The following is a 25,457-nucleotide window of genomic DNA, read 5'->3' on the forward strand; positions in this document are numbered from 1 at the left end:
AAAACGTCAGAAAATATTGAAAAATATCCATTAAACTTCCCCACAGTCCAAAGTTACACCTTCAGATGTCTGGTTTTGTCAGACTAATAGCAATAAATGCAACAAAAAAGCAAAAAATCAATACATTTGAGAAGCTGAAGCTTATTTTTTCAAAATGTCAATTACAATTAGTCAGTTATCAGAATAGTTGCTGATTACTCTTTTGTCGATGGAATAATCGATTAATCGACTAACCTTGCAGAGAACTCATTTTGTTTTATTTGAATAACTTTTAGAGGCTTGAGGATATCTGATACTACAACAGGATACCTCAACTTAGAAACAGTGCAATAAAAAACCGTGATGTATTGAGCCATTTCTCATTGGAATAGTTACTTTATTACTCAAGCAACAAGTACATTAAGTTTTAAAAAGCAACTAAAGAGGTTATTCTTGAGTAAATGTCTGCGAAATATCTAATCAGTAAGAAGTCAGGTTCTTATGGAACAGGGTCACAGATTTATAATGAAATCTGCAATCACACTATTACTGTAGCTGTCCTTGTCTTCTGATGTGGGGGTTATTTTTTATTTCTTAAATTGTGGTGATGTGTTTTTGGATTTCTGGATAGTATTGTTTAATATTAATGTTGAATGTCTTTGTGCTTCTTTATGTTTTCTTTGTTTTTTAACATCTTAGGGCCATGTTGGAAATACGTGTTTTCACTTTAACATTCAATCCTTTGGATTTTTGTTTTTTACTTGTCTGTTTAATCCATAAAATAAATCATTTAATGTATGTATGCACTTCACATGGCATTGAAAGTGTATTTGTTTTTTGTAATGTTTATATTGTTTTAATTGGGGTAGGTAAATGCTTTAATTGTATTTATGTACACATGCATGTGATGGCATGTGTATACATTTATGTTCTTGTCCTGGTAACAACTAATGGGGATCCAAATAAACAATAAACAATGAACAATAAACAATAAACAATAGACTATTAATCATTTTGAGTCATTTTGTAAGAATAAAAATGTCCAAATTCTCTTACCTCGTGTGTCGGTAGTTTATTCCCCTGTTTTCACAACTAAAGGAAAACCAATTAACCACGTTGCCGTTTGTTGTTGTTGGGTTGTTAATGATTTGACTCACTGTCCATGAAAGGCCACTAGTAACATCTATCTATGTTAATATATATACTGTACATCTATAGATGTTGCCATTTTCTCATGACATAGTTTATAGACAGGAGCAGTTTCCAGTGGGCAACACCAAAGATGCAAAAGAGCAAAGACGTAGTATATAACCCACAACAAAGCAAAAAAGAGACCCACTCTTTCAGCTTTCCCACCTCTGACCTCTGCTGAGAAAACCCAACTCTACAACCTCTCCAAAAACTGTAGACAAGATGGACAGATCATAAAACCATCGGTCCTCTCGGTTGACAGAGAGTTTGCAGCATCCTATGTGCCAAAAGCTGCCGTGTTAGATCTACCAGAAGCCTTCACACATCTTTATGACACGCTGGCAGAATTACAAGACTGAGCAGAAGCAGTGTTTGAACACAGAACTGTGACCATCATTATTTAGGATTAATGTTGTTTAAAATAAAGCCAAGAGCTGATAATGTACTGCATGTGTCAGTGTAAAAATCATAGACTTAAGAATGTAATTGTGTAACAACGTGAATCACGGTTGTATTGTCAGAGTGATACTGTAGACGAGGAGACTCGAGCACAAAATCAGTCCGACATCTGCTTTGATCAGAGAAGGATGAGGAGGATGAGGAGGATGAGGAGGATGAGGAGGATGAGGAGGATAGAATAACAGCATCATCCTTCCAAGCAGCTACAAAGACAGACATCAGAAAGCTCTCAGTGTCCCTGAGCAGAAAAACATGCTGCCAAAGTCTCAAAGCTTCAGTGATGAGTGATATTAACCTCCACGTCTGACACATCGTTTTCAATCTTTATTGAGAAAACATCCAAATATACAAACAGCACAGACGAGTTCAACATAATGATATACAAAGAAACAAGAATATGAACTTCAATAAACAAATAAAGAATAATAATAATTAGAAAAATAAATAAACTGCATTAATATGATATTCAATATTATGTTCAAAATGTGTAATTGCATTTTTATTCTCAATTTTAATATTCTGATTAGTTTTACACAATATATAATCTTTCATTTGGGTCTAAAAATGTAACTGAATGTGTACAATAGTAAATTAAATGAGTCATTGTTGCAAAAAATTATGTTTGTTTTCAATATCTGTAAACTTGGAGAGATAAAGATTTGTTGGATATATATTGTGTAAAATGTTTAATGTGTATTTCTTTGATTTTATTGGTAATACAGAATTTATAAGGTAATAATAACGTGCCACCTGTCAATCAGTGCCGATAAAAATGTCCTAAAAAGCTTTTGTTATGGGAGTAATTTTCCTTCTTTCACAGAATGTTTTACATTTAACATTCATAACGTCAGTTTGTAATATCATTTATCATCAGCAACGGTTCTTTGCTCAGTGCTTCTTGAAATTGAAGATGACTTTTCATTAGATGGGAGAGACTATTAGGAATAACTTTTATTACATGACTAAACATTGTTTATATGTGTTTATGTCCGTATATACATGTATGTGTTTATATGTGTTTATATGTCTGTATATACATGTATGTGTTTGTGTTTATATGTTTAAATGTGTTTATTTTAGTGGAGATATTCTCTGTGTTTAAACGTTTATATGTTTATTAAGGATTTATGTATTTACAAGTTTAAATATATGTTTATACTTTTATACTTATGTTTTATACATACATATATATATATATATATATATATGTTTAAATGATTCAGCGGTTTAATATCAGATATCAGATCTATAACTGCTGGTCACGTGTCAGTGAGACAGCGCCACCATCTGGTCAAACATTTACCTTTCAGAGTGTCCTGATGTTTTGCTGGTCAGAGGATCAGGGAAGAGTCTAAGAAGAAGGAATCGTTCATAACTAAACAATAACCAGTTGGCATCTAAGCGGGCCTGACACGCACTTCAGCCGGGTTGGAGCCCTCCTGAGGCGGCCGTGGCCCCGCCCCCGCCCGGCCTTCCGTCCATTTGACGTGCGCATGCTCCGCCCTAGCGCTTCCTCTTTTACTGTGGCAGTGAGCGAGAGGCACCATGAAGGCGTCCGGCACAGTACGTAAAACCCTTTATTTACCGTTATAAGCCGAAAACACACGGCCACAGAGGACAGATTTAACTAAATAACGTTACGTTTGTCTGTTTTATGCTTTAATGTGTCTAAAAAGTCCACCGTAAAGTGATTATTTGAGGCTTTTTCGTCCCGCTGATTTTGCGATTACAACATGGCGTCCGCGGTACCATGTGGACGACGGTTGATTAAACGGGACGGTGTGTGTTACAGCGACAACCGCATTTTTAAAGACAAACACTCACTTACAGTCCAAGACGACCTACATATACTAAAAAGCGCATTCTTAGGTATTTTTTTGCGCTAATGTGTCCTCTAAACGGATCTCATGGTTGGATTCGTCTGAGCGTTTAGCTAATGGAAGCTAATTGCTAGCTGCTAACGTGGTGCTTGTAACACACAAGTAGCTGTCTTTTAATGATTGTCTGTAATTCTTCTGGCTTTTTAAAACAAAACGAGCACCAGCCAGATGCTGATAAAATATGTAAGTTGCTGGTAGGTTTGCTTCATTCACCAGCCAGAAACCTCCCCAATGTTAATCTATTGACTGGCTGGTAACATCTGAACAATCACCAGTCATTTGGTTGGTGGACAAACAAGTTAATTTGCAGCCTGAAATACTAGAAACAACTTTATTAAACTCATTAGCAGCAGCTTGGTGTTCAAACAACAATAACATGCATACAAACGAATAAATAACATAATATACAGCAATCAAAAACCACCAGGAGATGTATGTCTCAATAAAAAAGTCAGATTAAGTTTTCAGTAACAGTAACAATAGTGAGACCTACGAAGCATTTAGTCAAACTGCAGAGAGAACGAATTATAAGCAGGTAAAAACGTTATACTTGCCAAAACACTTGTGGCTTTCTGGATGATTAAAAGAATGAAAATCTCCTCGTTTGACTGCTGTTCTCTCTGAACAGATGTTAACGATGCTGCTCAGGCTGATTGTCTTTTTATTAAAAGGTGATGAGATGAAAGAAGAGCTCAGAAAACTCAATAACAGATTGATAAAAGTGACAGATGATGACAGGTCGCACAGAAAATAACTTAAGTTTGCAGAGAAGGTGATATATATCAATAGATTATCAATAGATCATCAATATGTATATCAATAGATGGAACAGACGTAGCGCCACTGACTGAATGCAGCCAAACCCAAAGGTCACATCATCACTACAGTGTTGTGATCTTGTCTGGTTTGCAAACAGAAAACTGATCCTTGTCGCCTTTCTCTGACGCTGACGTGCCTTTGAAAGTGAAATCAAGGTTCAACAAATATTAAACGCTATTTAAACGTTAAGAGGTGTTAAATTTATTCCTGCTCATAAGACGGTTTGTAGCTAAAATACTCAAAAATGTAACCGTTAATTGATAAATGTCGTTATCGAGTAATCTGCTCACTTTTTTCTACTTTAATCGTTAAAGCAATTAAATGTTAAAACTGCTGTCACATATAACAAAGAAAAAGTTTAAAATCGATCATTTTGATTGAAGTTTCCAGGTCAAAAACTAAAGCAGGAAATGTTAGAATCCGTCCTCATATCAGCTCATATATATATATCTGTAACGTCTCCCGTCTCTGCACAGCTTAGGGAATACAAAGTCATTGGGCGTCTGCTGCCCTCTGCCAAGAACCCGGCCCCCCCTCTGTACCGGATGAGGATCTTCGCCCCGAACCATGTCGTGGCCAAGTCCCGTTTCTGGTACTTCGTCTCCCAGCTGAGGAAGATGAAGAAGGCCTCCGGAGAGACAGTCTACTGTGGCCTGGTAGGTGTCGGTTTCAATGAATCCGTCGACTGCTCCTCTTAGATCATTGATTAGTTGTTTGATTCAGGAAACCAGAAAATATTCACATTGAAGAAGCTGGAATCAGAGAATTTGGACATTTTTTTTTCTTTTGACACAAAACAATGAATCAAAACAGTTCATTGATTTGTTGATCAGTTAATCGACATAGTTGCAGCTGAACACAGTAACCATCTGAATAGAGTTGTTTTAAACTGCTTATTCTGTGTGTCTTTAATTTGTTAAACAATTAAAATGATGTGTATTTTAATTTAACACTGTTAATGATGAACTGGAAGAGTTAATTCACATTATATATATATATATAATTAGTTCCAGGACGTTTCTTTGATCTTCCTCCTGATGCAACGTGTTTTTTTTATTGAGTTGATTGTGAGAATAATCTGATCTCAGGTCTCTGCTGACCTCGTCTGAGCCTCTAAAGGTTGAGATGTAAAGATTCAGGAGCTAAAACGCTAAAATAATCAACCTTTTTGTTTTTTTTCCCATTTTTTTTGAAACCTCTTTTTAAAGCCAGAATGAGGTTTATCGTTTCATCTGATCTGCTTTTCCGTTTCATTCCTCACTTCTGTTTCCACAAGTTCTTTAACCTGTTTAATTAAGTTAATCAATGAAATGACCAGAGACCTGCTGTGTGTGTGTTTGTTTGACTCGTTCAGGTTCACGAGAAAACCCCGCTGAAGGTGAAGAACTTCGGTATCTGGCTGCGTTACGACTCTCGTAGCGGCACCCACAACATGTACAGAGAGTACAGAGACCTGACCACCTCTGGAGCCGTCACTCAGTGCTGTGAGTCTCTACGCAACACACACACACGTAACACACACACACACACACACACACACACACACACACACACACACACACACACACACACACAGCGTCCAGACTTCACTGATTGTGAAACTGAGTGTGAAAATGTGCAGTAACATCTGGATTCTAGTGTTGGATGTTTAGTTCTTCAGTGGTTTTCTTATTATATTCATTAATATTTCTTTATGAAGAGAATAAAACATAGAAGACTTTATGATGTAATCCTAAAGGGAAATGACTGCAGCAGCTGCTTCACATAAATCACAAAAACAATAGAAACACAATTTAAAAGAAAAATGATAAACTGTAACTAGAATAAACTCAATTAAATAAGAAACTCGACAGCATCAAGAACAAACAAATGTTTTTCAGGCTTTTTAAATTAGTAAAATACATGTTTAAAAAACTCAATAGTGTAAAATCTGTTGAGATTAATAACAAAGAACCTAAAGAAACCAGAAAATCTTCACATTGAAGAAGCTGCAATCAGAGAATTCAGACATTTTTCTTACAAAATGAGTCAAAATGATTCATCGATTGGCAACTAATCAATTGATTAACTAATTGTTGCAGCTCTAGTTCAGCTCTAATATGTACAGAGAATACACAGTGATAATATACTGCAATATAATATAATTGAGAGTGAGTTAAAGTGTGATTGATTAGCTTTAAAGCGTCGTTATGTCGTTATTAGATGTTTATAATTTCCGTCTTCAAATATGTAGTTTTGTCCACAACTCAAAGGTTCAGTTTACTGTCACGCACGACAAAGAAACGCATCAAATTCTCATATTTCACAAGCTGAAAGATGATTTTTTTTTTTTTGTTGCCATTTTTAAATAAAAAGTCTCCGACTGACTGCAGCCAAACCCAAAGATCACATCATCATCAGTGTTGTGATCTTGTCTGGTTTGCAAACAGAAAACTGATCCTTGTCGCCTTTCTCTGACGCTGACGTGCCTTTGAAAGTGAAATCAAGGTTCAACAAACTTTTTATATTTTAAACATATATTTCTATTCCTGCTCATGAGATCGATCCGCAGCTAAAATACAACTCAGTTCATCTTCTGTCATCATTTATTTATTAGACGAGTCTTAACAAAAAGCCAAAATACACAAAATACAGCGTTTAACATCAACCTGTATGAACGGACAAAAGTTAGTTAATTATTTTATTATTGGTTAATTATATTATTAGGTGTTATTATATACAATAAGTAAATATTTATTATAATATCAAACAAATAGAAAATAATTTACAAAACAGAATTAACATCAATAAAAACAACAAAATATCATTTAGTGAAAGACGATGTGAAGGAATCAGTTGAAGCAGATAATCAATAATAAAACGATAAACAGCAACAAATATCAATAACTTCATGATGGTTCTTGTTGTTCCTGCTGGTTTTCTGTCCTTCTTTGACCAGTAAGACATAGAAAAAGACTTAAAATGTGTTTTAAATAAACGGTTGTAAACATGACTCATCAGTCTGAGTCGAGGATCTTCATCTGTGGTTCGTCTTCTTCGTCTCTCAGATCGGGATATGGGAGCTCGCCATCGTGCTCGCGCCCACTCCATCCAGATCATGAAGGTGCAGGTCATCGCTGCCAACAAGTGTCGCAGACCCGCCATCAAGCAGTTCCACGTGAGTGTCTGCCGCAGACTGTTGTTGTTGTTGTTGTTGTTGTTGTTGTTGTTGTTGCGACGGGTCTCTCTCTGGACTGCCTCAACACTTGTCAGCTCCAGTTTAAAAACCCGACAGACCAAAAAAGCCAGATTCCTCTTCCAGATTTGCAGATTCCATCTTCAAACTTGGCGGTTTTGAAACTGGCGACAGACGTTTTTTTTTTTTTAAATAAGTGTAACGTTCGTAACGTTCGTAACGTTCGTAACGTTCGTAACGTCCACGCTGACTGTTTCTCTGCATTAAACTGAGCTTCTTTCCTCCTGCAGGACTCCAAGATCAAGTTCCCTCTGCCTCACAGAGTCCTGCGTCGCCAGCACAAACCCCGCTTCACCACCAAGAGGCCAAACACCTTCTTCTAAAAGAAGACATTTTTCATTTTGTGCGGGAAACAATAAAAATCGCTATAATAGAAAAAGAGCTGCGTCATGTTTTTGTTGATTTCAAAGTTTATCCTGAGCTTTAGTCTTTGTTGTTGTTGTTGTTGTAATTAAGCTCCTTTTATTAACTTTCCCAATACATAAAAACAAAATCTCATGTTGAAGTAAATCAGTGAAGAAGAAACAAATCTGGGTACAAAGTAGTAAATACATGTAAAGATGTCACATGACTACAACATCAACTGGATTCTTTTTTGTTTTTGACAGTTAAAACCAGAATCGATTGATTTATGATCTCTAGTGATTCTGCTTTGTGTAAATTATCAACTTTCCTAATAAACAACACAGGAACACATATTACAGCAAACCAGAGAAGAAGAAACATAAATCTGGAAGCATCAAAGTAGCTGAAACATGTAAAATAAAACTAATACTGAGGAGAAAAACACATAGTGAACTTTGTTCTTTTTCAGAGGCAGAAGAGCTTCACAGGAAATACAAAACCATAAAAAGAACAGGAATAAAACAATATAAAAACATAGAGTCAGTGTATCAACTGTTTATTCAGTTATGCAGGTTTTATAGATCAATCTGACTGATTTAACAGGAAACTGAGGGTTTATTTTCCTATTTTCATCTTAAATTTGATACATTTAATAAATAAAAATCCAGAAAACAACTCAAGAACTCAAGAAAATGGATATTATTATTATTATCTCATAGAAAACTAAAAACTGGCCTCACAGACCTTTTAGCAAGAAGCTAAGAACTCAAATTACAGTAAAAATCTGTTGTGAACCCAGAAAAAAAAACATGTAAAATACATATAATTTTATGTGTGTGTGTGTTTCTGACTATATCAACTGTGCATCTCTACGGAGGAAGACAGTGTGATTGTGACCGAAAGCTCCAGAACAGCTCGTACTGTGAAGCTGCTGCAGTTGCAGGAAGTGTCCACATGGTGTCAGTGTTCTCCAACACATGAAGGAGTTGAGCAGCAACAGAAGGTCAACATACTTCACTTCACTGTTTGTTTGTTTGTTTTTACCTTCTGCTACCTGAAAATGACCAGACAATAAAAGCTGAATTACTTTAGTTTTTCATTTATTTAACTGTTTGGTCCCAGTTTGTTTAAATACGTCTCAACACAAGAGTCTAAATTCAGTTTCAAAGGCTTTTCTACAAATAAAAGAAACAGTTAATTGAAACTTTTCTATGGGAACCTGCAGGACAAACAAACTTGGAAATGCTCTAGTATCCATCCTCTGTCTTGTGCCGGGTGAAATGGTGATATGCATTTACTTATTTATTCATTTTAGAAAAAAAATGCATTAATTATGAGACACTGGCTGCACCAGTGATGATATAGATGTGTCCTATTGAAGGGGGTGTATATGTACGCAAACAAGTGTTTTGTATTTTATGTTTTTAATTAATTTTAATCACTTTTAGATCTGTTAAAGGCTCTTTTTCTTTTGATCAGTGTCACAAAAAAAAAGGTGACAAACAACAACAGACAGAGACAGTAAAACACTTCCTGAACGCTTTTTAAAGACACTTTATACTCTGCACGGAGACAACTGGCCCCTGGCAACCAACATGTAATCAACCCCTCCACAAGACGACGTGACCGCGTCTGTTTATAGTCGTTTTGTGTCTTTTTGTAGTCACTTTGCATCTTTGTAGCCATGTTGCTTCTGTTTGTGGCTGTTTGTAGTTGTGTTACGTCTCTTTGTAGTCGCTTTTGTGTCTTTCTGTAGTTGCTTTGCATCTTTTTTTTTTTTTGGTTGCTTTGCGTCTGTTTTTAGTCTCTTTGCATCTGTTTGTAGGCGCTTTATGTCTGTTTGTAGTCACTTTCAAAGTCCAAAATGGTGGACTGGGTTTGGTTGGCGCCCCTGGCCCTGTGCCCGGCAGGCCTGTTCAGTAATCCATCCATGTTTTATACACGTTCAAGCTGAATTTCAGGCTGTAGAGATGCAAGCTGCTGTGACACAAATAGATCTGGTTGTATGTTCTTATTTAGGTGCATAAATCTGTATGAAAGGTGCTGTATAAAATAATAAAGTTTGGGGTTTGACAGCATGTTTTTTTTTTACCTGCAGCTTTACTTAGAAACACTGACGTGGAATCTCATTGTAATAAGATGTTTGGCTCATTATCAGGCGGCATGCTGGGAGCAGGCTGGTGTTACAGTGTAAATGGTGGAGGTACTGTAGGGTTTGATGGGAGTTAACTGGGTGTGTATGAAGGAGACGGAGCAGTGGGTGGCTGCAGAAAAGACCTCACTCAGTGATGGAAAACATTCTTTTCAATGAGTCACAGTCATAAACATGTAAAATCATTACAGATACCCAGAAAAAAGAGACAAAGTCTGAGCTGACTTCACCTCACGGTATGAGAAACACTCTCCAAACCAAACAGAAGAAAAATGGGACTCAAACTGGTGATTCTGATGGTTAATTAAATTCTAATATACAGGCGCATGTTTATGAGCCGGATCCAACTGTTAGTGCTCGCTTAGCAGCAACATTTTCCATTATTTGTGAGCTGCTCTTTAAAGAGCACTTCTGACAGGAAACAGGTTATAGCTCCAGAAATCAATTCCATACAGAGACGCTCAGTATACACTGCAGATTTTTATTGTTGGAGTTAAAAGTCTGTTTAGAAATACATTTAAATGCTCTCAGGTTCTCGAGCTCTCCAACTCAACAGAAAGTTAAAGTTAGTGCTTCCCAGCGGAGCTCATTGTGAACGTGGTATCGCCAAGAACTCAGAGGCCGTTAAATATAACTGGCTGTGCTTTCGGGCCGACATAAATGTTTGAAATACTGGAGACTTCCCCCTGAAGATGAAATATGTTTCATGACGTACAGTACAGGGCTGCTAATGGCTCTCAGACACAAAGCCAGTGGTGGAAGAAGAACTGAGATCCTTTACTTAAAGGTGCAGCGTGTAGAATTTAGTGGCATCTAGCAGAACAGACTTGACAGAAATGACACATAATATCCATAAATATGTTTTAATTAGTGTCTAATCTGCTGAAAATAAGAATCGTTGTGTTTTCATTACCTTCGAATGAGCCCTTTATATCTACAGAGGGAGCCCGACATGTTGCAACCAGGCGGCAACCTCTGGGGCTGTAAAATGAAGCCAAAAACTGCAGTTCTTTGAATGCCCACTTGAGGCTCCAAAAGCGAGTCAATCCCCATAGACCCCCATGTTAAAAAGCTCAACTTTACAGCAGAAATAAACATGTTTACAGCCTGGTACAAACAACAGTTTTGGTCTCTGTAGCTAATTTCCTCTTTCATGACAACTGTACGGGCGGTGAATTTTTTTATAACTCACCCGTTTAAATTTTATTAAACCGTGAAGTTACGCATAATGAAGGACATGGCTGCTTTGAGTGACAGGTCGGCCAGCTGCTAGGTGGCTTGTTTCAGCCATTCGGGGTATCATTTATTGAGTTTTGAGAACTTTAAAAATGTTAAATATGCTTGTGTTATGTATGAGGCTCTGCTTGGGCCCCACTTCCTTTATATGAATTCATTTAACAGACGGTGACAATGGCAATAGCAGCAGGGCCACCACTAGAGGGGACTGTGTGGTGCCATTTAGACACAATACATTTGGACAAACTCCACTATCAATAAAGGGAAGTAAATATCGGAATGGCTTACCACTTTCAATAAGGGAGTTCCCCACATATCCCACCTTTACGTCTCATCTCAAACAATGGCTCAAGTCAAACTAGAACTGTGATCATTTTAACCGGACGTGTGTACAATATATTTTGTCTTTTCCTGCTGTGTATTTGTATATTTGTATTTGCGTGTTGTTACTTAAACTGTTTCTGTTTTTGTTACCTGCATAGGGACTACGGATGTAAATTAGCTTTTTTTTGCTAACTTCGGAATGTTTACATCTTGTATTGTATACTGATGTTCATTAATGTGCTCTGTCCCTATTAAATAAATAAATAAATAAATAAAGTCCAATCATAATCAAAACACAGAGTACTGTCGGGTTAGCAGCTCATCGTAGCCTCTTTTCCAACTTTCTTTTCAGCAAAAGTAGCATCTCACGTTTTATTATTGACACATTGCAGTGCAAATGCTGGCGTGTAACAATAATTACTAAACTATGTGACCATTTACAAGGTGAGATAAGCTACATTAGCGTTATGGCTGAAATAGCGTCACTGCGACTATTATGGTAAAAGTCCTGCATTTAAAAGTATTATCAGCTAATTTATTTAAACTACTCAAAGTACTTGTTTTGTAGAAAATCAGCCGTGTGACTGATATATTAAATACATTTATTAAAGACGTACATTATTAATATTGAAGCATCAGTGTGTGAGCAGGATTTTACTGTAGTAGCTGCTAGTTTGAACTACTTTATATACAGTTTAATCACTGCGATCAGTGGATTTGCTAGCAGTGATGAAGTAAATCTGCATGAATTTTGTATCAAGTTCATCTGTTAGCACTTGTCACAATAGTTCTCCAAGCTAGTTGGTCATTTATTAAGCTTCTTAGTTCTGTCGCTAACAGGAAAATAAGTTGACTAATAGCAATTTAGTTAAGGTTAGCAAGGTGTCTAACTAATGTTCAATGGCAAATTGTGTCAATTTATTGTCCCATTAGCATCCAAGCTACAAAGCTTAATAACTGACAGAACTATTGTGCTAGCAAGTTCTCAGCTAACTAGTGTGTTAGCCATTAGCTCGCTAGCTACAGTTCACCAACTAGCATGGTGCCATTTTCTGGTGATATAACAATAATAATAAACTTTATTTACTGTATATACAACCTTTCATACACAAAATGCAGCTCAAAGTGCTTAACAACTTAAAATAAAACAATTTAAACAACAGCTCAAATATTAAAAAACATTTTTAAAAAATGGAAGGAAGTAAAATAATAAACAGTTAACAGCAGTGTTACTGCGGGCCTAATAACTTAACCCCTAAAACCAAAAAAAAGTCAAATTATGCATACTTTAAGAGGCACAACTTGCCCTTTAATTTATGTATTAATTTAAAATATAATTGTTAATTTAAGGTGTTGTTCATTCTTATTGATTCTTATTCACTATTCAGGTATTTAATGGAAAAATTATTTATATTTAATATATAAAGAAGTTTTAAAGTTGTGATACACGACATTCAACCACTAGATGTCTCACTATAGCACATCTCAGACCAAAACAAATGTGTGTGTCGTTTACTCAATAAAGTTGGAAAAAACAAGTCGACAACTCACGGAACTCAGATGAAACTGTCAAACTAGGCAGAGCTGATCAAATATTGATCTAGATTGTGTTACTCCGTTACCTATTTCTCACCTCAAATGCTTTTAGAAACATATTTTAGTGAACTGTTTAGCTGTAATTTGAGAAAGTTTGTGATGTGGCCGCCATCTTGGAAACAGACATGGAGGACAGGGAGGTACTCACATGCATTAACATACACGCATGGCCGATGCAGCCACCAAAACAAAGAACGGAAAAGCTCAGATAACAACACACACAGAGGAAGTGTGACTTCATTCACTGGTCAGGACGCCATTACTCCACGATATCTCTACATAGCAAATAGTTGTTTTCTGACAACTAATACGGCTAAATATCGTTTATTGCAAGGAGGAAACCCTCAAATGGTCATTGGCTTCTGAATTTAGACTTGGTTGTATGGTGGTCCTGAGGTGCAAAACACAACAACAAAACAAAACATTTTAGAAAACATCATAAAATTTCACAAAATATTGACTTGGGTTTGATCCAATCACAAAATTTATGTCCTTAGCTTTCCATTTTATGAATTTTTTTGTTTTTCTTTTTGTTTTCTAATTTGCTAATGTGTTTTCTAAAATGTTGTGTTCTCTGTTTTATTGCTGTGTTTTGCACCTCAGACCCACCATATACTGTACTGTATGTTTGGCTTGAAAATGGAAACATATTACACTTCATAATGTCAGTAGCTGATGATTTAGGTCAGAAGATATCAGTACCAGTCTTGGCTTTTTATCAGCTGAACTCTGGTGCAGCAGCAGCAGCAGCGTCTCCAGCGATCAACACTCCAGTATGACCTGTTTTATGTGATAATATCTTTGTGCTGGGGGTTTTCATGTAGCTGTGTGTACTCTGTACTTCCTTCACTCAGAGGGGAGTCCTCGCTCCGGCGCTGAGGGTTGACTTGACCACAGTCTGGTCTCAGCCTCTGCCAGGTTTACTGTTCTGTGGCCTGGGCCGAAGGCTTGAGGTGGCTGGGAGGCTTTGTGGATCCCCGGCCTTCCAAGAACTCTCCGTGGGCACCGAGTGGCAAAGCCTCAAGCCACAAAATCCACAGGGCATAAAGGCTCTTAGTGTCAGGGCTTCAGGAAGCAGCTGGCAGGTAGAGACGAGGACAGACGTGTTGATGGATGTGGAGGAGGTGGAAGGTGGAGAGGATAATTGTCTTGAACAAGGAGAAAGTTATTACACGACTTGATCCAAACACCATGTGGTGGCAGTTCTGGGGACCAACTCTTGACTTCTGTAACCGCAGTTTGTCCTGATGAGTGGGACAAGAAACAGCTGACCAGAGAGTTTCTCTCCATCTGAGACTCTCACAGGATATCTGCGGCTCCATATAAACCCTGAAAGAGATAATAAAGCCAAATTGAAGGTATTAAAAAGTATTAAAACTACAAAAAAGTGCCACAGTTAGGAAAAAAGAGAATCTGAGATTTCAGAAATGTAAGTTAAAATACTTGAAAACTTCTGTATTTCTGAGAAAAGAAGCCAGACTATGACGAAAGTAAAGCTGGAAATTTATGAGAAAAGAATCTTTCTAGAATTAAATCATAATATTCTAACTTTTTGTTTTAATATTCATTATAGTAAACAGAGGAGTCCGTTAGCTTTTACGTGTCAAATGAGCGACTATTATTACTCTATTCTTGATATATTACAACTATTTTCTCAAAATATTACAACTTTATTCTAGAAATACAGTACAAGGTTGTTTTTCAACTGACTTTATTCTCAAAATCTCAAATTGTTGTTTTCTAAAACCGAGACAATAAATTTAAATTTGAGGTATTAAAAGGCTTCAAAGCTACGACGATGTAATAAAACTACTGTTAACAACAAAATTGCAGCTTTTGAAAATAAAGTTGAAATATGTTGAGAAAAATGTAATTCATATTATGAGAGAAAAGTTGTACTATTTTGAGATTTTAACTCTGTCGTAGAAAAAAACAGGTAAGTTAGCTTTAACATGCCATTTAAAACTTTATATTAATTTATACATATTATGACTCTATTCTTCAAAAATTACATTTTTTTCTACTTATTTAAACATATTCTTGAAATATAATATAACAGCTTTTTTCTCAGACAGTACTACTTTATTCAAATATTATGATTTTATCTTCCAAATAGAATTGTGTCTATATTTTAATATTATAACAACCTTTATCTCAAAATAAATTGGCCCAATTTAGTGATTTGTTCCCTTTTTTTTTTTTAAATGACACACTTTCAAACTTTCAAACATTCATGTTCCTCAGAGGATGAATCCTGCTGACTCTGGTGGTCCTCTCTGGCGCCACCCTCAGGTTGACTTTTGTGATTTTGAGTGAAATGTCTCAACAACTATTGGATGGAATATTATGGAATTTGGTTCACACATTCTTGTTCCCATCAGGATGAACTGTAATAACTCTGATCTCCTGAGTTTTCATCTAGCGCCATCATCTGGTCAACTATCTAAATTCTTTAGTTTGGTTTGTGACCAAAAAGCTGTAAAATTAAGGATACTTTTAACTGTATTTCCAACTAAATGGTGTGACACAGCTTGTTGATGTTATCAATGGTGTCAAAGTTCACCAAAGTTGAATTTTACACAAAAGCAACACATGGTTATATTCAAGTAAAGCCGCTAACCGCCCTAACCCTAACCCTATGGCATTTCTAGTAAAATTGGTTTTGGTCTGAAATTTTATTGTCAAAAATGCTGGTTTGGTGCGACCCAGCAGCGTACTGGTTAAGATGTCATACCCGACTCTGTGCACTCTCTACTGTCTAATAAATCAAATCAAAACAACTTTATTGTCCATCTTTGTTGCACAAAAGTAGAGATTCGTCTTCAGCTTGCAGCCTGACAATCAATATTGGCATAATTAATAATTAACAATAATTAAGGCAAATTCAAGAAATCGAGAGTGAGAGCTTGCGGTTTTACCAAATTACCACAAGTTTTCTGCATGAAATGTCCAAATCAACAGACCGCTTGTGATTTGGTGTCGTGATAACTTCCGTCATGGCAGCGTGCAAAGTGATTACATTTGACTCTTCATCGGTAGTAGTTTGAAAAAAAATCGCATTATTTTCCTTTGCTGCAATTTTTCCCAATTCCTGTAATTTTACCTCAAAATTTTTATTGCAAATTGTATCACAATTGAGAAAAGCCGCTGCAAAATCAAACATTTTTGTCTGCAATAATCACAACAAACTGGAGGGACTGATTAACCACTGGTTTAACTGATGTCATGTAAATATTTTATTTATAGATATTTTTCTTTGCACAGGGGACTCTGTACCGTCCCGATTCTGCCTGTCATTCATTCAACTGCTTCGTCATGGTGATGAGCTAACTAGTGTTGTTTACAGCCTGAACAAGGCAAAACATGCCATAAAAAACACGAGTTAATTTAAATATAAAATAAACTCTGGTTTGATGGGGCCTCTGGTTTCTGATTTGTGTCTCCACTGTCATAATGAGGCTTGTATGTTTTAGTTATCACATAAAATTCGGGGTCAACCAACTCATGCGGTCACAGTTGTCACTTTGAATTGTCAGTCAGCTCATCATATGTCAGCAGAGGTTTAAAACAACTCATAATCATCACCACCGTGGCAAGTTGGCTGTTTAAAAAAGCGTTGCAACACTCCAAATGGAGGTCAGGATTTTCCTGAACGGTTTCCTTAACAGAGAAATAAAAAGGGAGCATATTTCAAACACAAAACTACCTTTCTTTCAGTGTGAAAGAGAGACGAGTGAAAGCCAGCTCAGCTATCGGCAGCATGGCAGAATCCACAACCTGCTGACTCAGATTCAGCCTGTTTGATTGACTGGGTTTAAGTTTGCCCAGTTTTCTCCGGGAGGAGAGCGAAGCAGGGCCGGATCAGGACTGAACCCAGACCACGTCTACGTTCTGCAGCAGAGGAATGTGCTAAAAGCTCCGTCTTCACCAGCCAAACACTTTCCCTCGCATTAATGTTTCCCCGAACCTCCCACGAATCTTTCGGACCTGCTGGTGCCAAGACGACATGTAATCACAAAGATCAACAAACCCTTAACAGCTTTTACAGAGGATCACCGACTACAGGCTGGTTTTATAAAAAGACGGATACACACACACACACACACACACACACACACACACACACACACACACAGAGGGTGTTATGAAAGCTGAATCATTTTCTGATGCCCAGCACACAGTTTTTATGCAGTGATTCAGGAAACAGCGATTTCTGAAGCACCAAAACATTTGTGCCAGAAAAAGTTCATTTTACAAAGTGACATCTGCTGGCTAACATTTTTTGTCTTCTTGTGTGAGGGCTATATTTTATATTTTTCATGTGAACTGGGTTTGTTTTTTTGCAATTATTTCTTTATTGAGTTCACAGGTAGATGCATAACATACCACATAAACTGTATTACATCATGCTGCAACTTTAATGTGTTTCTCATCAACCTAATCTCCAGAAACCCTCCCACCACCCCCACCGATGGACCACAGAATAATAAAACACATGTCTCTCCCAGTATCTACATATTTATCCACACACATAACTATAGTGACAAAGTGAAACCAGAACATCCAGATTCTGTTCCAGAAGTAAGAAAATCCCATTCAGTCTTTACAGACTTTAATGAACTATATTTCCCATAAACCCCACTGCCCATCGAAGATTATGCCACGTTTATGTCATATCGGAACCATCATAATTAGGAGATTACGACTTGTAATTAAAGTTGTTTTACGGTTGGGAAACTCAGATATATCTGACACTGAGCTTCATAATGAAGGTGCCTGAAAACCAAACATATATGGAAGCGTCAAGTCAAGCCAAAATCCAAACTTCATGGTGATTACTGCATTCTCAAACACTCAACAGTTTTCATATGGATTATTTCCTCAATAGAAAGTAGCTCTGGAGTGTCCCTGTAATCTAATCTGCGGCTTGCTATTGGTCAACAGCGCAAATTTGCAGGTCAAAGGTCACCAAAGTTGTACTCAACAATTCCACTAATCGTGATGATTACATTGAAACTATTTGAATTTGCTGCAAATGTTTTGCCCTTTTAAATGCTGCTGTGTTTAGGCCTTCAGTCTGATGTTTTACATTTTTATTTTTAACAATAAATCCCATGAAAATACCCAAACCAACAACGTGTTACAACAACGAGTCTCTTATGCAGTCTCTTCATTTACTGTCCTGGGGTGTCCATTTGTAGTTTTAATGAAGTGTATTTTCAATTAATGGTTGTTTATTTTTGTACTATTTTCTGGCCTCTGACTCCGGACCAGCGTATTTTACTTTAAAGAGGACATATTCAGCTTTTTGTGGTTTTCTGTTATTTATATCCTGTTCTGATGGCGGATGTTAAACATGATCAAAGTTCAAAAACTTGAGGTGAACGTATGTAGAAATGCTGCCTGCAAGTCAGAAGTCAGGGCTTCAACTTGCTCTGAACACTTCATTTGCAAAGTTACCTCTACTTCCTCCTCCAGATGATGTCAAATTGTTTGCAAACGCCCACAAACAGCTATCAGTTCTGTAGCCTTGGTTGCTAAGGTGGTTGCTAAGGTGTTTCCATGTGTTGTTCAGCTCCAACATGTACGGATGGATTTGAGAAGTTGACATTTGGAGTAAAGACGGAGAAAAAGAAGTGAAATCCTGCTACTATAGTTTGTTTACGTAGCCTCCGGAGCCGGAGGAAGCTTCCTGAAAGCTGACCAATCAGAACAGAGTGGGCTCATCAGGAGGCGGGCCTTAAAGAGACAGGAGCTAAAACAGCCTGTTTCACACAGAGGCTGAACTGAGGGGCTGAATAAAGGACCAGTAGAAGATAAATAAAGAATTTTTAACTGGAAATCATGCAAAGATATTATATTTAACAACAAAACACATGTGATACTAAACACGCCAGAGCAGAAAGACATGAAGTACTACTACTGTACATGCTCCACTTCTCTGTTGTAGTGTTTGTAATGAGTAAAATGAGCTCATCTTGGATTAAAAAAAAGTCACATAATTTAATTGAGAGCAGAGCAGAGTTACATAAAGCCTGCTGTCTGAAGTCACTCCAGGTTTGTTGGTTTTCGGGCCTCAGAACTGTCGGACACGGCGCTTGTCATTTGTTTGACGATAACTGGACCCCTCCTCCGTCCTGAGCCGAGTCCAGGCAGCTTTCATCCCAAATCTCATCCTGATGAAACCGGCTGTCAGCTCCCATCGAGGCCACGATGAAGCTGCAAACTGGACTCACAGAAGGAGCTTTATTCCCAGGAAGGGTGCTCACTGTTAAAACTCACTAAAAAAAAAGAAGAAAGGGAGGAGGACTTTGAACTTTCTGCCCATCGGTATCTGTTACAACACTCTGCTTCACAGTGAAGAAGTTTGGCACAGAAGAAAAAGAAGAAAAGTGACTCGTTCATGGCGCCGAGATGCTTTGGGATCAGGAGGACGAGGGGAAAAAAAGAGTCTAGTTAGTAGTTCTGTGTAAGGCACTACTGTACTACACTGTAAAATGATCAAATAACTTCAAGACAAAGTCAAGAGGTTGTGATATGTAGCACAACAAGCTAGTGAAACTGTAAACAGAACGACAATCCTGCACATGCTCAGTAGCGTCTGCCTTACACAGAACTACTCTCTGGAGACTGAAAACATGACCGCTGTTATTAGTCTTTGGAGCCGTTTCTAAACAAACTGACATGAACAAACTCTTCATGATGAAGGATCAGGTCACCCAGTGCAGCGATGTGACTCACTGTCAAGTCAAGTCCATTTTTATTTATATAGCACCAAATTTAAAAAAAAGAAGTTATCTCAGCGCACTTTTCACATAGAGCAGGTCTAGACTGGACTCTTTATTTCACAGAGAGTCAACATTCCTCTATGAGCAGCGCTTGGCGACAGCAGCAAGGAAAAACTCCCCTTTAACGGGAAGAAACCTCGAGCAGAACCGGACTCTAGGTGGGCGCCATCTGCCTCGACCGGTCGGGTTGTTGATGGTGATTGATGTGTTTTTAATAGTTTTTGGACAACAACGGAGGAATAAGATATATCAGGCTTTGGATACACACACAATACTTGTTAGTAGATCAGCTCATTGTTGGTTTGGATCCAAACATGAGATCTGACAAGAAGAAAGATACACTGAAGGTATAATGAGACTAAGTTTGAATTTATAAACATCTGCTGCAACCGACTCCTGTGAACTGGACTGATGTGTCTTAGTGAGGACTGATCGACCTCTAAAGACACTGTTACAGTAGTCGAGCCAACTGATGATAAACATTTTTCTGCTTAGACATGTGACATGTCTCCTGCTTAGACATAAATCCTTAAATTCTCAGTATATTCTTAAGGTGATATTCGGCTGATTTGTCTCAATGTGTCCATGACGACACCAAGATTTCTAGTTCTCTCACAAATGTTTCCTTTCATAATGAAAACATTATTTATACACTATAATGACCTTTGTTTGTTGGAAGCTGCTCAGTGTTTTTATTTTGGACTGTTGGCCAGAAGTCAACTCAGTGCCTCTCTAAGTCTAACACCTTTCTGAAGTGAAGTTGTCGTTAATTAATCAGCGTGTTGTATTTGCTTCTTCTTCTTCTTTGGTGGCCTGGAAATGCTGGTGTTGTTGTTCGGGTCTGCCGGACAGAGAGACCTCACCTGGACGAGTGTCGGCCCGTCGGGCTCGAGGTTCCTGCCTGTGTTGTTTGGGAGTTAATCAATGTTACGACATGGAGGATGTTGGTTTAAAGACGGAAATATCAACAGACGGTTAAGTACAGCTCGTTAATTCCATTAACATGCGTGAAAGTGTGTGTTTGTTCAGCTAATTGGGCTGAATTATTCAATTTGTCCGTTTTTGGAAGTGATGTTTGGATAGCTAATTTGTGGAGAACATTTTCCACAAAGAGAAGGAGGGCAGGGCTGCTGTGTGGCTCTGAAGTTCAGGGAAAATAAACCAGATCATGGAGAGAGAAACAGAATCTAAATGTAGAACAAGTAGTGGCACAAATACACCTTTAATGTAAAAAGAAGTGAGAAGAAGTGAGAGAAGAAGTATCTGACATCGTCTCTGTAAAGAAATCCTGCAATAAAACACATCAGAAGACGACCTGGATGGACAGAAGGGACTTAATGACAAAAGTGAAACTTAAAGACCAAACTTATAATCCTTAAAGCGGTGAGAATCTGTTTTTTTACGCAGCTTTATAACGAGTTTCAGCTCATTGTTTATCTGTCCGGCTGCAACTTTACTGCTCTGGTTCACTCTCAGCGCTCTCATAGCGTTGTTTTGAGAGAAAAAGCTGTAAAAAGCCGCTGTACACTACCTGCTCAGCACCAAACAGCAAACAGACACAGTTAGCTGTAGACTAGCTGGTGAACATAGTGGAGCATTTAACAGATATCTGTCCACCTGGTGAATGTAAGTCCAATATTCACTCTCCTTTAGCTCTGTTTTTGCTCTCTATCGACTCCGGAGGGAATATCTGACTCTTTAGCTGCTAAATGCTCCACTATGTTCACCAGGAAATGTGCTGCAAAACCAAAACTAGCAGGTAAAAGAAGCTGAAAAGCTTCATAAAGCTGCAGAGATGCCAAAGAGAATCAAGAATCAGCTTTATTGGCCAAGTATGTTTATACATAGAAGGAATTTGACTCTGGTGAAGGACAACAAGCCAAAGGAAGTTAATTAAACATAAATATAATCACCATTATGTGCAAGCACGTTTGTGAAAAATAGATACATACATATAGAAACAACAAGTGGACAACAACATACAATGTCTATACACAGCTGAAACCGTTCCTATAGTGCAAAGGTGTGAAAGAGTACTGAGATAAATGTGTAAAAAGTGATGTTACTTTATATACACACAGTAGATGGTTATGTACAGTATATACAGCTTGCTCAAATATACAGTATATATTGGCTTGAAGTTTGTAAAGATGTTGTAGTTTCCTCCCTCCTCGGCTCTCTGTGACGTTCATACAAACTCTCTGAGCAACAGACACAAACAGATCCGTGACTGAAGAAGAAGAAGTTCATTTATAACCGAGAGCTGACAGCTGGGACGACGTCTGCCTGCCGCGCCCTCAGTGAAGGATGGTCGGTTGGATTGTTACATAACAGGACAGTCGAATGACAGCGTGGGTAGAAGAGATGGGAACTTATTTTCCTTTTTTTTCAGTCAGAAAAGGGTTCAAACTGGACTGTGAGGACAGCATTAAAGAATAGCGCTGTAATCATTCCTCCTGCTCATACTGGATATTAAAAGATCCTTCAAATGTGCTTTCAATGTAAGTGATGGAGGCCAAAATCCACAGTGTGTCCACACAGTCATTAAAAGTCTGTGTGAAGCTTCTATTCAGCTTCAGCAGTCTGAGTTAGTCATATCAAGTGGATATCTGACACATTTACAGTCTTCTTAGCATCAAATTCCCTCTTTGTGTTTCCTCGGACAGTGTTTTTCTGTTGTTGTGTCACATGCTCCAACAATCATCAGAATAACATAATTCAACATAAAAGAACATCTGTATGATCACCCTCCAGCAATCATCAAAATGATATGATACAATATATAAGCAACATCTGAGAAAACACAGGTTTATCACCTCCTCGTGTTCCTCTGTTGGTTAAACTGTGTTACAGAGTGAGGAACAAAAGAGTGCTTGTACTTATTCTTCTTGCAGTCTGGAGCCCTAAGGCGCCTCCCAGAGGGCAGAAGTTGGTACTCCTCATGTAGGATATCTGAGGGCACACTAATGCAGCTGTTTATGAAGGAGCTTTCCACAGAGTGACCTGAACAGATCCCCAGCAGCTGTAGTATCCTGGCTTTCAGTTGGACTGAGAGGCCACTGAACCAGACTGAGCCTCTGTATCGCAGGATGCTTTTTATGGTGGAGCAGAAGAATAGATTGAAGGTTTCCTTACTGGCTCCAAATGACATGAGTCTCCTTAAACAGTAAATTCTCTGTTGTACCTTATTGCAGATGAAGTCCACATGGTAGATCGAAGACAGTGCACTGCCCATGTGCACCCCCAGGTATCTGAATGATGATCTTTGTTTTATGGGTTGGTTATGAGTTGTAACCTGAGTAGTATGGGTGTCTTGTGTGGCTCCGAAGATGATCTCCTGTGTTTTGGGGGTATTGAGTATGATTGATTGATTTGATTTATTGATTGGGACAGTGTGCAGTTTTAAACATTAAAGATGCACTGCACCGGAGTTAGCTCGAAGCTAATTTGCATCTGTAGTCCCCCCACAATCAAAACATACAACAGCACAACAACAAACAAAAAACAAAAAAACCCAAAACAAAACAAAAAAACAAACCGCACAGAACACATCATACAAAATACAAAATACACGAGAGCGTTACGATCACACCACTGAACCACTTTGTTGACACTGTCCAGGTGAACATCAGGCTCCTCCCCCTCCGTCATCAGTGCTACCAGTGCAGTATCATTGGAGAATTTGATGATGTAGTGGTTAAGAACACTGGAGGGTGGGGGGGAGGGGGGGAAATGTGGGTTAATCTCCAACTGGTGCATTTTGCAGAGCAGTATGTCTGGCTGTATTGTGTTGAATGCAGAGAAGTCTTTTTTTTATTAAGTTTTATTTTCAGTGCATCCAGATGTTTTGAAACCATAGACACCATGACGTCAACCATTGGTTTGTGGACTCCCGTTCTGAAGCCTTGAGTATGGCATTCTGACCGTCGCCATCTTGGTTTTTTGGAGTCAGAAGACACCATATTTGGACAAGAAGGTGGAGCTGACCATAATGCTAGCGTTAGCTGCTAGCTTGGTTAGCACAGTGCATTTACAGTTTATGGTTAACTGTGATATTGCTAACGCTAATGCTAATTTTGGCTAGCAAAAAACAGGCTTGAAACAAAACTGAACATCCGACTCCTTAGAGGGTCTTTTAGTAGGTATGCTAGTGACTTGTCAATCACAACGTCACCACACTCTAAAGCATACCCTGCTTTATCGTCTATTTTACTCACCTTTTTTACTAACAGGACCATAATTTACAAAATGAACATCATGCTGTATTGGAGAAGACTTGAAACTAGCGATTGAGACCATAAACTCATTAAGAAAGTGTTTACTGAGGTAATAAATAAAGTGAGAAGTAGAGTCATTTTCTCATAGACTTCTATACAATCAGACATGTTTTTGGAGCCAGTGGAGTTGCCCCCTGCTGGACATCAGAGAGAATGCAGGTTTAAGTCACTTCTGCATTAGCCTCATTTTCCAGACCCAGAGCTTCCCACTCGTTTGAAACCAGATGTATGAGGGTAGCAACAGCATCTTCAGTGCTGTGCTCTTGCTTGTATGCAAACTGGTACGGGTGAAGTTTTTCCTGTATATACTAAGAGAGCAGTTGACAGATGATTCTCTCCAATGACTTCATTAATACAGAGGTCAGGGCTGCAGGTCGAACGTCATTGCGCTCCTTGGGGCATGGTTTCATAGGAAGTTGGATGATGTGTGAAGTTTTCCATGCTGTGGGGACAGTGTGTGTGTCTAGTGAATGCTGGAAAATGGGCTGCCACCCCGGGGTTAGCTACTCACTGCATGTCTTCAGAATAGAGGCACTGATGTTGTCAGTACTTACGTGTGCTGAGATGTCGAAAGATGTTGGCCACCTGACCCGCTGAGATTTACACTCTTATCTTCAGACCCCACAGTTACTGACTCCAGCACCTCCCTGCATCTTTCAGAGCTCCAAGTTGTTTCAAACCTGGTGAAAATGGTGTTAATCATTTGCAGACGCCAGCTCATCGTTAGTCACAAATGACTTGTAGTGTTTTCTTGGCATACCTGTCATGTTTTTCATGGTCTCCCATATTTTTGGGGGGTTGCCAGCCTTCAGTGTCTCCTCAAAGTGTCTCTTGTGTGCATCCTCTGCCCGCCTGAGTTTGCCTCTCAGTTCCTTGTCTTTTCTTTGCAGCTCCATTGTGTCCTTGTTTTTAAAAGATAATTTTCTTGGGTTAATTGTTTGTTTATATTATATTTATAGTAACAAAAAGAGGAACTTTGGCACTAAAAGGACTGTAACGTTGAAAGATATCTACTTGATTTGACTCATTTGGACGCTGAAGCTTCATATTAGCTTCAGATAAACTTTTAAATACATTTTTGCACAGAAGGAGGACTGTGGATTTTGTCCTCCATCACTTCCATTGTAAGGTCATTATGAAGGGATCTTCTAATGGTCAGTATGAACAGGAGGAATG

At 38.2% G+C, this 25,457-nt stretch overlaps 1 protein-coding gene, 1 long non-coding RNA gene and 2 other non-coding genes across 4 annotated transcripts; 3 read left to right on the top strand and 1 right to left on the bottom strand.

Annotated features, from left to right (window-relative positions):
• The first annotated feature begins 3,087 nt into the window (after positions 1–3,087).
• rpl18a (ribosomal protein L18a) lies at positions 3,088–7,944 on the top strand. The gene is made up of 5 exons (XM_042403965.1): positions 3,088–3,192; positions 4,805–4,984; positions 5,683–5,812; positions 7,376–7,485; positions 7,794–7,944. Exons 1-5 carry the CDS (start codon positions 3,175–3,177, stop codon positions 7,884–7,886), a joined length of 531 nt encoding a protein of 176 aa, XP_042259899.1. The 5' UTR covers positions 3,088–3,174; the 3' UTR covers positions 7,887–7,944.
• On the top strand, positions 4,360–4,494 carry LOC121891277. Its single transcript, XR_006094078.1, has one exon. It is a non-coding gene; the product is annotated as a small nucleolar RNA SNORA68 (small nucleolar RNA).
• Positions 6,694–6,826, top strand: LOC121891276. The gene has a single exon (XR_006094077.1). It is a non-coding gene; the product is annotated as a small nucleolar RNA SNORA68 (small nucleolar RNA).
• Positions 7,945–13,820: 5,876 nt separating the features above from the next.
• LOC121891038 lies at positions 13,821–25,176 on the bottom strand. Its single transcript, XR_006094019.1, has 3 exons — positions 25,042–25,176; positions 24,836–24,961; positions 13,821–14,545 (listed from the first exon to the last, which is right to left on the bottom strand). It is a non-coding gene; the product is annotated as an uncharacterized LOC121891038 (long non-coding RNA).
• Positions 25,177–25,457: the final 281 nt, after the last annotated feature.

The sequence above is a fragment of the Thunnus maccoyii genome, chromosome 23 (genome assembly GCF_910596095.1).
Source record: "Thunnus maccoyii chromosome 23, fThuMac1.1, whole genome shotgun sequence".
NCBI lineage: Eukaryota > Metazoa > Chordata > Actinopteri > Scombriformes > Scombridae > Thunnus > Thunnus maccoyii.